This window comes from Bufo gargarizans, chromosome 3 (genome assembly GCF_014858855.1).
Source record: "Bufo gargarizans isolate SCDJY-AF-19 chromosome 3, ASM1485885v1, whole genome shotgun sequence".
In the NCBI taxonomy this organism is placed as follows: domain Eukaryota; kingdom Metazoa; phylum Chordata; class Amphibia; order Anura; family Bufonidae; genus Bufo; species Bufo gargarizans.
In genome coordinates this window covers 300231566-300248266 of record NC_058082.1, presented here as the reverse complement: position 1 = coordinate 300248266, position 16701 = coordinate 300231566, and the positions used below count along the sequence as shown (strand labels likewise).

The window sequence follows — 16701 nt, the reverse complement described above, 5'->3', positions numbered from 1 at the left end:
ATCCCCGCCCCTGTAACAGTGCCAGCCACCGATCACCCCCTGTAACAGTGCCAGCCACAGATCCCCCCCCCTGTAACAGTGCCAGCCACAGATCCCCGCCCCTGTAACAGTGCCAGCCACCGATCACCCCCTGTAACAGTGCCAGCCACAGATCCCCCCCCCTGTAACAGTGCCAGCCACAGATCCCCCCCCCTGTAACAGTGCCAGCCACAGATCCCCCCCCCTGTAACAGTGCCAGCCACAGATCCCCCCCCCTGTAACAGTGCCAGCCACAGATCCCCCCTGTAACAGTGCCAGCCACAGATCACCATTAGTTCCAAACCCACCAAAAGCACACCTTTTGGTTAAAAATATTTTTTTTTCTTATTTTCCTCCCCAAAAACCAAGGTGCGTCTTATGGGCCGGTGCGTCTTATAGGGCGAAAAATACGGTACATATTAATACCTACAAAAATAGTTATTACTTTACATTCCCCATATGTCTACTTCATGTTAGGATCATTTTGGGAATGATATTTTATTTTTGGGGGACATTACAAGGCTTAGAAGTTTAAAAGTAAATCTTGAAAGTTCTCAGAAATTTTCAAAAACCAACTTTTTAAGGACCAGTTCAGGTCTGAAGTCACTTTGTGAGGCTTACATAATATGATCAAGGTATTCAAAACTGATTTTACAAACGTTGTTAACCCTTTAGGTGTTCCACAAGAATTAATGGAAAATAGAGATACAATTTCAAAATTTAACTTTTTGGGCAGATTTTCCATTTTAATATATTTTTTCCAGTTACAAAGCAAGGGTTAACAGCCAAACAAAACTCAATATTTATGGCCCTGATTCTGTCGTCTGGCGCAGAAGGAAAGGAATGCCATACGGTTTTTGGAAGGCAGATTTTGCTGGACTGGTTTCTTTGACACCATGTCCCATTTGATGCCGCCCTGATGCACCCCTAGCGTAGAAACTCCAAAAAAGTGACCCCATTTTAGAAACTACGGGATAGGGTGGAAGTTTTGCTGGTACTAGTTTAGGGTACATATGATTTTTGGTTGCTCTATATTACACTTTTTGTGAGGCAAGGTAACAAGAAATAGCTGTTTTGGCACAGTTCTTTTTTGTTATTTACAACATTCATCTGACAGGTTAGATCATGTGGTGTTTTTATAGAGCAGGTTGTCACGGACGCGGTGATGCCTAATATGTATACCATTTTTTTTTATTTATGTAAGTTTTACACAATGATTTCATTTTTTAAACAAAAAAAAAAATCATGTTTTAGTGTCTCCATAATCTGAGAGCCATAGTTTTTTCCGTTTTTGGCCGATTATCTTAGGTAGGGTCTCATTTTTTGCGGGATGAGATGACGGTTTGATTAGCACTATTTTGGGGTGCATATGATTTTTGATTGCTTGCTATTACACTTTTTGTGATGTAAGATGACAAAAAAAAAATGCTTTTTTTTACACGGTTTTTATTTTTTTACGGTGTTCATCTGAGGGGTTAGGTCACGTGATATTTTTATAGAGCCGGCCGATACGGACGCGGCGATACCTAATATGTATACTTTTTATTTATTTATGTAAGTTTTACACAGTAACAGCTTAGTGTCTCCATATTCTGAGCCATAGTTTTTTTTTTTTTTTTTGGGCGATTGTCTCAGGTAGGGGCTCTTTTTTTGCGGGATGAGGTGACGGTTAGATTGGTACTATTTTTGATTGCTTGCTGTTGTACTTTTTGTGATGTAAGGTGACAAAAAAATTGTTTATTTAGCACAGTTTTTATTTTTTACGGTGTTCATCAGAGGGGTTAGGTCATGTAATATGTTTATAGAGCCAGTCGATACGGACGCGGCGATACAAGTTTACTTTAAACTTGTAATTTTGTTTTGGAATGCATTGGCTGTGTAAGTAATACTGTGTGTATTACTCATACAGCTTCCTGCCTGTGAGATCCAGGGGGCTGGATCTCACAGGGAGGCAGCGGCGATGCCTGGGAAGGCATTGCGCTGCCTTCCATGCCATCGGGACCCCCTACAGCGCCACGGGGACCCCGATGGCACCGCCGCATGCAACATGAAAAGCCGCAAACCGCAGGTCTGAATTGACCTGCGGTTTGCGTCGATCGTCGACACGGGGGGTTACGGGAGTTGCCAGTTTTCTACTTTCAGATAAGTCTTGTCTTTTCTTATTGTTTTGTGTTTGTTATATTCCCTGTTGTTTGTCCATCTAGGGATAAATGGGTTGTATCTGGTCCTAACCTCATTCCAGGGCCTTATAGGGATAGAGGGGCCTAGGTATCCAGCATATGAATATTCCTACCTTCAAGGTCTATTCATATTGATAGGCAGTTAGAGCCTGGATTACTGTTCCCCTGGAGTTTTTCCCCCACACTGATCGTGACACTGGGCCATGTGGCCTAAATATCACTGCCAATCACTCTGGCTATCTGACTTCTTACAAATGCTGAAGGCTAAAGACTCATTGGTAACACTCAGTTACAGCTCGGATAGAAAACTATTAAACTAAAAACTGCAGTTACACTTTATAATGCACCTGTCAGCAGATTTGTACCTATGACACTGGCTGACCTATTACATGTGCGCTTGGCAGCTGAAGGCATCGGTGTTGGTCCCATGTTTATATGTGCCCACATTGCTGAGAAAAATAAAGGGGCGTTGCCGTTACGCCCGGAGATTCTGCTCTCTCTGCACTTTGACAGGGCCAGGTGTGATGACGTTTTCACTGCCTGGTCCGGTCAACCATAGTGCAGAGACAGCAGAGCCTCTAGGTATATTGGCAATGCCCGTGTTGCTCTTAGGGACACATTTTTCTTAGCAATGTGGGCACATCTGAACATTGGACCAACACAGATGAGGACTCCTTGTTGTGACTCTTCAGCTCTTGCCCTGGCCACCAGTGGCAGCCATGGTCAGGAGACTTACACTGAGCTGGTGGTACAAGATGTAAAATGTTGGGCATGTTCTTCGCAAACCCCCTCAGACCCTGCTCATCACATGATTCTTCTGCTGGAAACCTATCAGCAATGTATGGCTTAAAGTCATGAGGCCAAACCTCTCGCCCCCAGCCAGTGACTGGGCAATCCACCTGATCCCCTAGAAACAGGGCAACGAAGCCGCGTTACTCACCTGTAAGATCCAGCACTGCCGTAATCCCTATCAGCCTGGACCTGGCCGCTGTGATGATGTCCTTTGCAGCCAATCAGTGGTCTCTGTGGGGCATCGCTGAGACCACCTTGTGCAGTTTTGTAGAAACAGACAAGTCCTTTAATATTATCTTACAGTCTATGGTCACACGGCTGCTAATGGCAACCAATCAGATTAGGGCTCTGAGTTTTCACGGCACCTCTAGAAGCTGAAAGCTGCACTGTGATTGGTCACTGCCCCCACCACAGCAGACAGGGCCACCCTCTTACCTGTCACATTGATGAAGATGTCGTCGTCCATGTACTCCCCATCCTCCATGGCTTCATCTTCTTCCCACAGCTCATCTCTGGCTTTCTTCCGCCAGCCCAGGTTCCTCCTCCTGGTTCCCCCTGAGCTCTTATCGGTTCTTCTCTTCATGGCACCGGGCTGCACAGCTGGCACATAGTGGGCAGCCAGTAGGCTCCCGGGTGACTGGCCTCAGCAAACCTGCAGCAGCTGCCCTCGCTGGCCTGTTATTTTGCTGAGGTTGCTGTACATGGAAGCGGCCGGTGGACCACGCACACAGACACGCCCCTGTGACGGTGAGGGGCGGGCCAGGGCAGGAGGAGAGACGGTTGACACGCTGCGCGCTGATTGGATGCCGCGCGGTGACGTCACAGGCAGCGTGGTCACTTTGTTGTGTGTGTCATCCTCCATGTGTGCTCCCTTTACTCCACTTCTAAAGAAGAGCAAACTGTATCTCATTGCTTATCAGGGGAATCATGTGGGAATAATATCGTGGCGTCTGCTGAAATGTATTACATACCTCCAGGGTCGGACTGGTGGGCCTAGGGCCCACCAGTGGAATTGATGTTGGGGGCCCACTAGCATAAACGGAAGTACGGTATTAGGCCCCATGCGTATTGCGGCCCGCAGACACCAGGTCTTTAATCCATGGCCACCAGCCGTGTGCACCACGCATCACGGATGCCGACCCATTCACTTGAATGGGTCCGCAGTTTCGGCGATGCGGAACGGAGTCACGGAACACCAGAAACACTACAGAGTGCTTCCGTGGTGTTTATTTCCGTTGTTCCGCACCGCCAATAAATATGACATGTCCAGTTGAATGGGTCCGGCCCGCTGCACGGATGTTGCCCGTGCATTGGGGACCGCAATGCACGGAACGGCGGTGTGCATGAGGCCTTGCTTGTATATTTTCGGCCTCACGTGCATGAACATATGCATTTTAGCACACCATTCAGCATACAGAACTGTATTGTGCACTGTACAATATCAAAGTGTTTCTCATTAAGCAACTCAATTAGTTGATAACTACTTTCACACTTTTTCAAATGATATAAAGTCCGGCTGAATAAAACACCAATTGCATTGAAAACTCCTACGGTGTGCTGTCTTAAGAATTCCTGAGGTGGAGTCAGGGATAATAATTGACGAACACCCACCCATTTGCCAGTTTTCTGCTGAGTGCTGTGACCCACTGTGAATTTACGTCTCTACTTTCACACTTGCGTCAGAGGAATCCGGCAAAACGTATGCCAACTGATGGCATTTGTAAGGATCCTGATCAGTCTTACCAATGCATTGAAATGCCGTTATCCGTCTTTCCGGTGTCATCCAGAAAAACTGATTCGGCATTTATATTTTTTCACCTTTTTTTTCGGTCTACGCATGTGCAAGGACAGATCCGGATCCAGCATTCAGGCAGGTCTTTAGTTTTTTTGTCCGGAGATAAAACCGCAGCATGCTACGGTTTTATCTTCGTCCTGAACAGTCAAAAAGACTGAACTGAGGACATCCTGATGCATCCTGAATGGATTGCTCTCCATTCAGAATGCATTAGGATAAAACTAATCAGTTCTTTTCCAGTATTGAGCCCCTAGGACGGAACTCAGCGCCAGAAAAGAAAAACGCTAGTGTGAAAGTAGCCTTAACCTGTTTAGGACATGGGGCATACCGGTACGCCCTAATGTCCCGATCCTTAAGGACACCTATGTATTTCCGATCACCGCTGCGGCCGGTGATCGGAACAAGGTGCCTGCTCAAATCATTGAGCAGGAACCTTGGCTAAATCAGCATTTTGTGGTGCGGTGGCGGTGCCATCGGGTCCCCGTGGGGCTGTAGGGTCCCCGATGGCATCGCAATGCCTTCCTTAGGCATCAGCGCTGCTTTACGGTGATGAGCCTGTGAGATTCAGCCCCCTGGATCTCACAGGCAGGAAGCTGTATGAGTAATACTCACTGTATTACTCATACAGCCAATGCATTCCAATACAGAAGTATTGGAATGCATTTGAAGTCCCAAAGTGGGACAAAAAAATAAAGTGAAAAAAAAGTTAAAAAAATAAAGTCCCCCCAAAAAATTTAAGTTTCAAGTAAAAATAAACAAAAACATCATTTTCCCCAAATAAAGTTAAAAAAATTGGTAAAAAAAAGGGGGGGAAAAAGAAATATTAGACATATTGGGTATCGCCATGTCTGTATCGACCAGCTCTATAAAAATATCCCATGACCTAACCCCTCAGATGAACACCGTTAAAATTTTTTTTTAAAAAATGTGCTAAATAAACCATTTTTTGTCACCTTACATCACAAAAAGTGTAATAGCAAGCGATCAAAAAGTCATATGCACCCCAAAATAATGCCAATTAAACCGTCATCTCATCCCGCAAAAAATGAGACCCTACCTAAGATAATCGCCCAAAAACTGAAAAAACTATGGCTCTCAGAATATGGAGACACTAAAACATGATTTATTTATTTTTGTTTCAAAAATGATATTGTGTAAAACTTAAATAAAAAAAGTATACATATTAGGTATCGCCGCGTCCGTGACAACCTGGTATATAAAAATACCACATGATCTAACTTTTCGGATGAATGTTGTAAATAACAAAAAATAAAAACTGTGCAAAGACAGCTATTTCTTGTTACCTTTCCTCACAAAAAGTGTAATATAGAGCAACCAATAATCATATGTACCCTAAAATAGTACCAACAAAACTGCCACCCTATACTGTATTTTCTAAAATGGGGTCACTTTTTTTGGAGTTTCTTCTCTAGGGGTGCAACCAGTCCAGCAAAACCTGCCTTCCAAAAACCGTATGGCATTCCTTTCCTTCTGCGCCCTGCCGTGTGCCCGTACAGCGGTTTACGACCACATATGGGGTGTTTATGTAAACTATAGAATCAGAGCCATAAATATTGAGTTTTATTTGGCTGTTAACCCTTGTTTTGTAACTGGAAAAAAAATATTTAAAATGGAAAATCTGCCAAAAAAGGGAAATTTTGAAATTGTATCTCTATTTTCCATAAATTCTTGTGGAACACCTAAAGGGTTAACAAAGTTTTTAAAATCAATTTTTAATACCTTGGGGGTGTAGTTTCTAGAATGGGGTCATTTTTGGGTGGTTTCTATTATGTAAGCCTCACAAAGTGACTTCAGATCTGAACTGGTCCTTGAAAAGTGGATTTCAAGATTTGCTTCTAAACTTCTAAGCCTTGTAACATTCCCAACAAATAAAATGTCATTCTCAAAGTGATGCAAACATGAAGTAGACATATGGGGAATGTAAAGTAATAACTATTTTTGGAGGTATTACTATGTATTATAGAAGTAGAGAAATTGAAACTTGGAAATTTGCTAATTTTTCCAAATTTTTGGCAAATTTGGTATTATATTTTTTTATTAAAAAAAAAGATTTTTTTTTACGCCATTTTACCAGTGTCATGGAGTACAATATGTGACGAAAAAACTATCTCAGAACGGCCTGGATAAGTCAAAGCGTTTTAAAGTTATCACCACATAAATTGACACTGGTCAGATTTGCAAAAAAATGTCCTGGTCCTGACAGGACAGGGACACTGACAGGCTGTTAGAGCATATCAAGTGACATATATTCTTCTATTGGTCTTAATATGCTTAATTAAACTATACCATTATCACCCCTCGCTGCCTTTCCTTTACTTATAAAAAGTGTTTTTATCAATATGCAAATTACCTTACTTTGTGCCCAAGGGGCTGTCCCTCATTCAGTTCTGTGCCCAGCCGCACCCCAACTGCCGCCTCCTAGTGCAGCCCAGATCATTAGTGTTCACTGCACTAGGCGGCTTTTTTTTTTCTACCGACCCTGCGAAATCCCGCGCAACAAGAGGATGAGGTGAGTAATTTTTTTTATTTTTTAACCCCTCAATCTACATTGTACTAAGCATTCTGTATTAACCCCTTAAGGACACGGCTATATTACACCTTAAGGACCAGGCCATTTTTTGCAAATCTGACCAGTGTCACGTTAAGTGGTGATAACTTTAAAACGCTTTGACTTATCCAAGCCATTCTGAGATTGTTTTTTCGTCCCATATTGTACTCTGGTAAAAGGAAGTAAAAAAATAATCATTTTTATTTATTAAAAAAAATACCAAATTTACCAAAATTCTTTTAAAAATTGCACATTTCCAAGTTTCAATTTCTCTACTTCTATAATACATAGTAATACCTCCAAAAATAGTTATTACTTTCCATTCCCCATATGTCTACTTCATGTTTGGATCATTTTGGGAATAATATTTTATATTTATAGAAGGGGATACTAGTATAAAAGTTATCCACGTAAAGGTGGTAATCCTTATCTAGCAGTGGGTGCAGAAGGTCCCACACAAGTTTCCCGCTAACCCCCAGAGTAGGGGGACATTCTGGAGGTTGGATACGGGAATCTCGCCCCTCGTACACACGAAACTTGTAAGTGTACCCTGAGGTACTCTCACAAAGTTTGTACAGCTTCACGCCATACCTCGCCCGCTTTGAGAGAACATACTGGCGGAAAATGAGTCTCCCCTTAAACACAATGAGAGACTCATCAACCGCGACCTCCCTTCCAGGTACGTAGGCCTCCAAAAATTTGGCCCCGAAGTGATCGATGACCAGCCTGATTTTGTACAGGCGGTCATAGGCAGGATCACCTCAGGGGGGGGGACATGCTGCATTATCTGCATAATGCAGGGATTTCCAGGCGGCCTCAAACCTGGAGCGTTTAATGACCGTACTGTAGAGTGGGGTCTGGTAGAGGACGTCCCCACTCGAGTACAGGCTGGCACTAGGTTTTTTGACTAGGCCCATGTGCAGCACAAGGCCCCAAAATGTCCTCATCTCGGCTGCAATGACTGGGGTCCAGCCACCGGGCCTAGCCAAAAAGGAACCCGGGTTTTGAGCGACGAACTGTTGGGTGTACAGGTTCATCTGCTCCACCATTAGATTTACCAGTTGGTCACTGAAAAAATGACAAAAAAAAGTCGTATTCAGTGAAGCCCACTGTGTAAATCTGGATTCCTGGTTGTCCAACAAAATCAGGAATCACGGGCTCAAATCGCTCTGGGGTACACCAGCCAAGTTCACCTGCAGGGGGCTCAGGTGGACTGACCTGGTGGGCTGGAAAACTAGTACGAGCCCCAGAGCTGCTTGTACTAGGGTGGGCACAAGGTCCCTAGCATGTGGGTCCCCTCGATCCCCTCACTTTGGAGGCTCATCATCGCTTGATGAGGAGGAGGACGCGGATGACAAAAGGATCGTGGGGTCATCCTCGTCCTCACTGGGGCTCTCGGACTCGGAGGCAAGGAGGGCGGATGCCTCCTCGGCCTAGAACGTCCGGCGGGCCATAGGGTAGTGTGTGTGTGCGTGTAAATCTTTATTAGGTGGGTGTGTGTGTGTGGGGGCACGGGTGTTCCTGGACTTTTCCCTAAACCTAACAGGGGAAAAATAGCAAACAAAAAAAATAACTAAAAAAAAGAGCCCAAAAAAAGTGAAAAAGAAAAAAAAAATTCTAACTCGCTGATCAGCATTGATGTGGGCGATGCACTAACAGTGGCCGGACGCTAAAGAGTGCCGGCCACTGTCAGCTTACGCAAAAAAAAAAAAACTTGCTCCCAAAAAAAAGGGCGATGGGGGGGGGGGGGGGCAAGGGGGCAAGCTGCAGCACCCCTGGGGAGGTCTAAGGTCACACAGCTGTGCTGTGGACCCCAGACACCCTAAGATGATGATGCAACACTAAAAACCTTAACTTTCCCCTGCCTGAACTAAATCTTTCCCTACCCTGTTTCTAACCTACCTCTTAGTGCCAGATGGCACTGTGGAGGATCGAAAGAGGGGGTGCTGGGCACAGATCAGGGGGTGCAGTCTGGAGATCGGGCAGCAGGCTGCTCTATCCGCGTAGTCCAAAATGGAGGAGAGGAGAGAACGGGGGCGTTAACGCCCGCCCGCCCGTGCAGCCAATCAGAAGAGATCCTGTGAGGTGATCACCACAGATCACCATCCTGTTCCTGGTTATCGGGTCACCAGAGACCCTAATAACCCGGAAACGCAGCAAACCGCAGGTCTGAATTGACCTGCGGTTTGCTGCAATCGCCGATGCGGGGGGGGGGAAGGGGGCACTCAGTTCCGATCACTGTGGCGGTGATTGGAACTACACAGGACGTACGCCCTGTGTCCTTAAAGGGATTCACCAGGTTTGGGGCTATAGAGCTGCGGACATGCACGGCTAGATCGCCGCTAGCATGTCCGCAACATACCTGTCCTATAGGGCTGTGTGCTTTTAATGTCTTTAAAAAAGGATTTTATAGATATGTTAATAAGTGTTGAATGTGTCCAAGGGGCTGCACGAATCTGCGTGATCTGCACTGTGAATGTTTACATGGTGTGTTCAATAAAAACATGGTAACATTTATTTCTTTGTGTGTTATTAGTTTAAGCAGACTGTGATTGTCTATTGTTGTGACTTGGATGAAGATCAGATCACATTTTATGGCCAATTTGTGCAGAAATCCATATCATTCCAAAGGGTTCACATACTTTTTCTTGCAACTGTATATATTTATTAATTATGGGTATATTATTTATAAGCGTTGGTGGTATAGTGTGTCTAAATATACTTTTTGTAAAATAATGGCACCCCATTTCGTTGGTGGTTGTAGTGGCTGCATGCTTATTAGGCAAATACTTACCTGAATAAAGCATCCAGCGACGTCACCGTACTCTCCGCCTCCTTCCTAGCGATGCCTGCGTCTTCTCTTCCCGGTGTAGGGCTGACGTAATCGGCGCAGGCGCACTGGGGAGGGACAGCCAAGCGAGCCTCCTTCTCTCAGAGCGCCTGCGCCGAATGAGGACCGGTACGGCGCAGGCGCAGGATTTTAGCTGCAAGCAGGGCCAGCGGAAGGAGGAGAGCGCTCGCTGGCCCTGTCAATCAAGTGGAGGAGGGGGCGTTTTCTTAGACCGAGGACGCGGCGGCTACCAGCAAGTCCACCCAACTTGCTGGTAGTGAAGAAATTTGCATATCACAAAAGTACTATTTTTAAAGAATTTAAAGCCCAGCCAGAGGTAAGAGGGGTATATATGGACTCTGCGTACATTAGCAATAATATTAGGTCCAATACAGAAAATTGCTGTTTGGTTGACAGAAGCCCTTTAAGAATGGTATTATTTTCTCTTATAACAATGTTTTAAGGGAAAATAATACAGTGAATTTACTTTAATGGGGTCCAGGGTTGCTCATCCCTATCATCTCCTAGCAACAATGTGTGAAAATCTCAATGCATCCGCACTTGCTTGTGGATGCTATGCGATTTTCACGCAGCCCCATTCATTTCTATGGGGCCTGCGTTGCGTAAAAATCACCGCTCATCTGCACAACCTCATTGAAGTGAATGGGTCCGGATTCAGTGCCGGTGCAATGCTTTCACCTCACGCATTGCACCCGTGCGGAAAAGTGGCCCGTGTGAAAGGGGCCTTAGTCTGCTATTTACAGTCAGTAGTATAGACAGCAGTCACACATGGAAATTCCTTGTCCTAGATCAGTGATGGCGAACCTATGGCACGGGTGCCAGAGGCGGCACTCAGAGCCCTCTCTGTGGGCACCCGCGCCTTGGAAAAAGTCTATGGTGTACCAGTATGCCTTAGACTTTTCCTGCCATTCATCAGCTCAGGCAGCGCCCTGAATGTAGGCAGGCTGCTATAGCTAAATGATAAAGTACATGGAAGATATACTATATTGGTATTCGGGTTAAATTGCCTTGTTGGCACTTTGCGATAAATAAGTGGGTATTTGGTTGCAGTTTGGGCACTCGGTCTCTAAAAGGTACACCATCACTGTCCTAGATGAACCGCCCAGTCCCTCAGCCAGCCTAAGGCCTCTTTCACACGAACTATACGGATTATGTCAGGGTGCGTTCAGGGAAACTCGCACCATTTTGCAAGGAAGTTCAGTCCGTTTTTTCTGCGATTGTGTTCAGTTTTTTCCGTGCGGGTGCAATTCGTTTTGATGCGTTTTTCATGCGCATGATAAAAAACTGAAGGTTTACAAACATCTCTTAGCAACCACCAGTGAAAAACACACTGCATCCGCACTTGCTTGTGGATACAATGCAATTTTCACTGAAGCTCCGTTCACTTCTGTGCCAGGGCTGCGTGAAAAACGCAGAATATAGAACATGCTTTGTTTTTCACGCAAAAAACACTCATGTACACAGACCATAAATGGGTCCGGATTCAGTGCGGGTGCTATGTGTTCACGTCACGCAGTGCACCCGCGCGGAAAACTCGCTCATGGGAAAGGGGCCTAAAAGTGATCTTGTGATGTCACATCGCTGAGAGTGCCAGGTCCTGCTGCCTAAAGTGTTCCTGTTTATGCCTGTGGTGAGGTGAGTATTTATTTATTTTTATTTGTTGGCATTATCATTGGTTTATAGATGGGGGTGGGGGGCATTATTGGGGCATTTCATACACAGGGGGCAATATTATTATTTTTTAACTCCCTACCTTCCGTACCACTCATATACCTGTGCACTTCTGTCTAAACGGCAATTGGCCTATTGATTTCAAAGGGGTCCATCTAGCTGTCAAAATTAACAAAAAATGTCCTATTTATTGATGATCGCTAAACAAATGGCCAAGTGAATGGCCCCGTAGTCTGTACTGGTATTGAAAATGGCAGTTGTAAAAAAATAAAAATAATAATCTGTTTTCCATTATTATGTGAATCGAACTTGTTCATTTTGTTCACAAGGTAATAGAAAAGAAAGCAAATCTATTGCTTTTTATTTTATTTTCTATATATGGTGCAGTATAATGTACAGTGTGCAGCTCTCACTAGCACTATGTCACTATAATACATATAAAATACTGTTAGATTTTGTTTATTACATTTTTGGGTGAAATAGAATTTTTTGTGCATGCACTGTAAATGCTATGTTATCTATATTACACAAAGGTGCCACGGTTGGTATTGACGGTGGCAGCTTAGGGGTTAAACTGTAGGGTTGGTAATTATCTCTTATCCCAGTCATAAGGATGCGGCTGCTGCATGGCCAAAAGCCTGAAGTCCTTGCCCCTTTCACACAAGCGAGTTTTCTGCGCAGGTCCTGACCCTTTCATTTCAGTGGGTCTGTGTACATGAGCGTTGTTTTTCATGCATCACTTCTGCGTTGCGTGAGAATCGCAGCATGTTCTATATTCTGCGTTTTTCACACAGAAGAAGTGAATGGGACTTCAGAGAAAAAACGCATTGCATCCGGATAAAACACTGAACGCAATCGCAGACAAAACTGACAGAACTTGCTTGCGAAATGGTGCGAGTTTCCCTGAACGCATCAGAAGCCAATCCGTATCGCTCGTGCAAAAAAGGCCTGAAGGTTTACTACTTACTAACAGTTAATGGCTCTGTGATTTTTAGGCAAACTCTATAAGCGTTCTCCGGGCATCATAAAAAATACAAGTGTTCCGTGGACCTGTGGAAGAAATTTGGTTTCATTATAACTTACCTGTCTGTTGCTCCACTAATACCACTGTCCCCACTGCACTAGCATTGGCCGCCAGCTCTTCCACTCTTGTCCCAACCTGATGTTTGCGTTTCTTTTCCTGTTCAGATGCATTTATTACTATGTAGCTGAACAGGAAAAGAAGCGCAAACATCTATTTGGGACAAGAGCTCACGGCCGGTGCGAGTGCGACAGGGACAACAACAGCATTAGGGGAGCATGGGACAGGTAAGGCCCCTTGCAGACTAGCGTGAGCGGATTAGGTCTGGATGCGTTGCGAATGCGTTCAGTGAAAAATGTGCGATTTTGCAAGTCCATTTAGTTTAGTTTTTATTGATTGGGTGTAATGCGATTTAAGGCGTTTTTCACGCGCGTGATAAAAAACTGAATGCTAACAAACAACATCTCTTAAGCAACCATCCGTGAAAAACCCTTTGCATCCGCACTTTTCACAGAGCCCCATTTACTTTTTTGGGGCAAGTGTTGCGTGAAAAAACGCTGAATATAGAACATGCTGCAATTTTCACACAACGCACAATTGATGTGTGAAAACAAACGCTCATGTACATAGACCCATTGAATTGAATGGGTCCGTATTCCATGCGGGTGCAATGCGTTCACATCAGCCGCTGCACCTGTGCGGAATACTCGCCCGTGTGAAAGGGGCCTAAGTATTAATGAAACCAAATTTCTTCCACAGGTCCACGGAACACTTGTGATGCCTGGAGAACCCTCTTAATTTATCTTTATACCACAATTGATGTGTGCCTGCTTGGAACATAAGGGGCCATTCACACGGCTAGAGAGGGTGTCCACTTGCGTTTTGGTTCTATTCAATAGAGATAAGCTGCAAGCGGATCCGTTGCATCTAAAGTGAACAACTGTAGCAGAAACCATGTCAGTTTGTGGTATACGCAAGATTTGCTTGCGAATTTGAGTGCGGATTCTCCGCACATAAACCCTGAACGTGCGCATGTACCCTTAAAGGGGTTGTTCAACAAAAAATATTCTGCAAGTTTAAACCCAACACCTGGATCTGAATACTTTGGTAACTGCATCTAATAAAAAATTAGTATAGCCCCTGAACTATTCAATAAAATGTATATGTATAGCGCCACCTGCTGTTTGTTATCCTTCCTATTTCTTTGTCCTGCTCACTGAGAAGGCCGCACATGCTCAGTTTCATCTTTCAACTGCCTCCTGAGCTGTGATAGGGAGAGCTGAGACACGCCCCTGAGCTGTAGCAGAAAAGACACTCCCCTTGAGTAGTGTTGGGCACGAATATTCGAATAGCGAATATTATTCGCAAATATCGGCACGAATATTTACAATATAGTGATATATATTCGTAATTTTGAATATTCTAGATTTTTTTATTTTTTTATTAGTAACCTCCCTTCTTGCTTGTGGGCCAATAAAAAGGCTACAATGTCCACCGCCCATTTACCATGTGCTTTTAATCAGAAATATTGTATAGCTGTATCCTACGTTGTCCATATAGCAGGCTGACAGCCTGGGAAAGGCATGTGTAGGATATAGCTAGGTGCTACTTTGCCCAGATTGTAGCCTGTAAGCCCAGGAGAGGCATGTTAGAGTAGGCCCCATATGATGAGAAGCCACCTTGTCGTTCGGTAGATGGGCCCGACATATTTTTGATCAATTATATGCGCAAAGAGCTTCTAGCTGCCCCTTGCAGTAAGTATGGCCACCAAGCAGTTTATTTTTCATTTAGTATTTGCTTATATCTTTGTGCAATTGACTAGCAGTGTGCTGTTACTTGTAGTTCTACTAATTACATTGTGTTTCAGCCAAGGTAGCGTGCACCTGCGCTCTCAAATTTACTTATTATGGAGGTGCTGGTTCGTTTGTTTTTCTTTCCGGCTGCAATGTCTTTGTCTGAGCTTAGCAACATCCCTAGCAACTAATAGTAAGTTGCCTACCCCTTACTATATAAGAACCCCCCCCAGCAGCCCTTGCTGTTGCGTCATCTTAGGGTAAACCTGAAAACCTGGAACAAACCTATCTGGCCAGTTGGTATTTTGTATATAGTTGATTATATAGAGGATTAAAAATATATTAAAAACAGGTTAAAAGATGGTAAAACATGCATGCAATATCCGCTACATATTAACTCATCTGGGTGTTTATATTCCCTAAAGTAATCATTCATAAGAGGAGTGCGATTTTTGTGTTCACATTTCCACAGAGTATACTATTTAAAATAAAAAAGTTAAAAAAGTTTTTGGTGCATTTTATTCATGTGCGGTTTATTTTATTAAATATATAAAGTGCGTTTTTTATTAGGTGCGTTTTGTTTTTAAAAAAAGGAAACAAAAACAAAACTAAGGAAGGTGATCCTATGTGTGTTTATATTACTTAGAATAGTCCTTCATAAGGGCAATGCAATTTTCGTGTTCACAATATGCTGCATATCATTAGACGGCATTCATTATACAGAACATTAGACATTGTCAAGTAGAATCAGAACTTCCACAGAAAATACTATTCAAGGTGATAAAGTTTTTAGTGCGTTCATGTGCGTTTTTTTTCATATAGAAAAATACATAAGGTGGGTTTTTTTAGATTATATGCGTTTTATTTAAAATAGCAGAAACCAAATGCAATAAAATGATCCTATGTGTTATAATATACCATATTTTTGTTTATATCCGATTATGAATACCTAATTTGAATCAAGTTGATTTCATTTCTCTCACTAGTTTCCCTACAAGGCTTATCATGCTAGCAGAAGGACGGTGGCTGATCATCTAGCTAAGGTAAATGTTTTCTCAAGATAAATATTACTCAACAAATTCCCGACAAATCGTGCTATATAGAGTGAGGGGGAGGTCTTCCAGCAGGCCGGGCCGAAACGGACATACAGCCGTGCTTCCCTCTGGTGTAAGGCCACCCTTTTCATGCTCTTCAAAAAAAATAAAAAAAATAAATCCAAATCTGCATTTAATCCCTGTGGAAGGATAGTATTAATTTCAAATATTTTTCTAGACTCCATTCGTGACATTTTACTTATATGATCTCCGCCTCTCCAGTGGGTGTTTACCTTTTCCAAAGCTGCAAATACCATTCCTTTTGGATCTTGATTATGTGAGGTCTTAAAATGGAGGGACAAAGTGTGTTTATCATTAGAGATGTCGCAAACATAAAATTTTCCATTCGTGAACGGTGAACGCGAATTTCTACAAATGTTCGCGAACCGAGCGAACCGCCATTGACTTCTATAGGCAGGCGAATTTTAAAAACCACAGGGACTCTTTCTGGCCACGATAGTGATGGAAAAGTTGTTTCAAGGGGACTAACACCTGGACTGTGGCATGCCGCAGGGGGGTCCATGGCAAAACTCCCATGGAAAATTACATAGTTGACGCAGAGTTGGATTTTAATCCATAAAGGGCATAAATCACCTAACAATCAATTTTTTTTTTTGAACAACGTGGTTTAAAACATCCAGTGTGTGTATATGATCAGGTATGATGCTGTATCGATCAGGTAGTGTAAGGGTTACACCCGCTTCACAGACATTGACAGACCAAACTCCCCTTTTAATGCACCGCAAACAACCACAAACAGTCGATTTGCCCAACAGCAAACTTCCCATTTGCACAAGGTTAGATACCAAGCTAGCCATGTCCCGTTGATGTCATTGAAGGTTTCTTCCTCCACCCAGTCACGTACAACACCAAGGGTCCCGGAAAGGTGAATTGAATAGATTTTTCGAACGGGGACT

General features: G+C 43.7%; 1 protein-coding gene across 4 annotated transcripts in view; it reads right to left on the bottom strand.

The window, feature by feature from the left end:
- Nucleotides 1-3704, bottom strand: part of LOC122931016 (dual specificity protein phosphatase CDC14B-like) — a 63143-nt gene extending 59439 nt beyond the window's left edge. For all 4 annotated transcript variants that reach the window (XM_044284884.1, XM_044284881.1, XM_044284882.1 and 1 more), the window contains exon 1: nucleotides 3426-3704. In XM_044284884.1, coding sequence (XP_044140819.1) covers nucleotides 3426-3573 — 148 coding nt within the window. In that variant the 5' untranslated portion in view covers nucleotides 3574-3704. The remainder of the gene's footprint in view (nucleotides 1-3425) is intronic.
- Between the last annotated feature and the right edge of the window lie 12997 nt (nucleotides 3705-16701).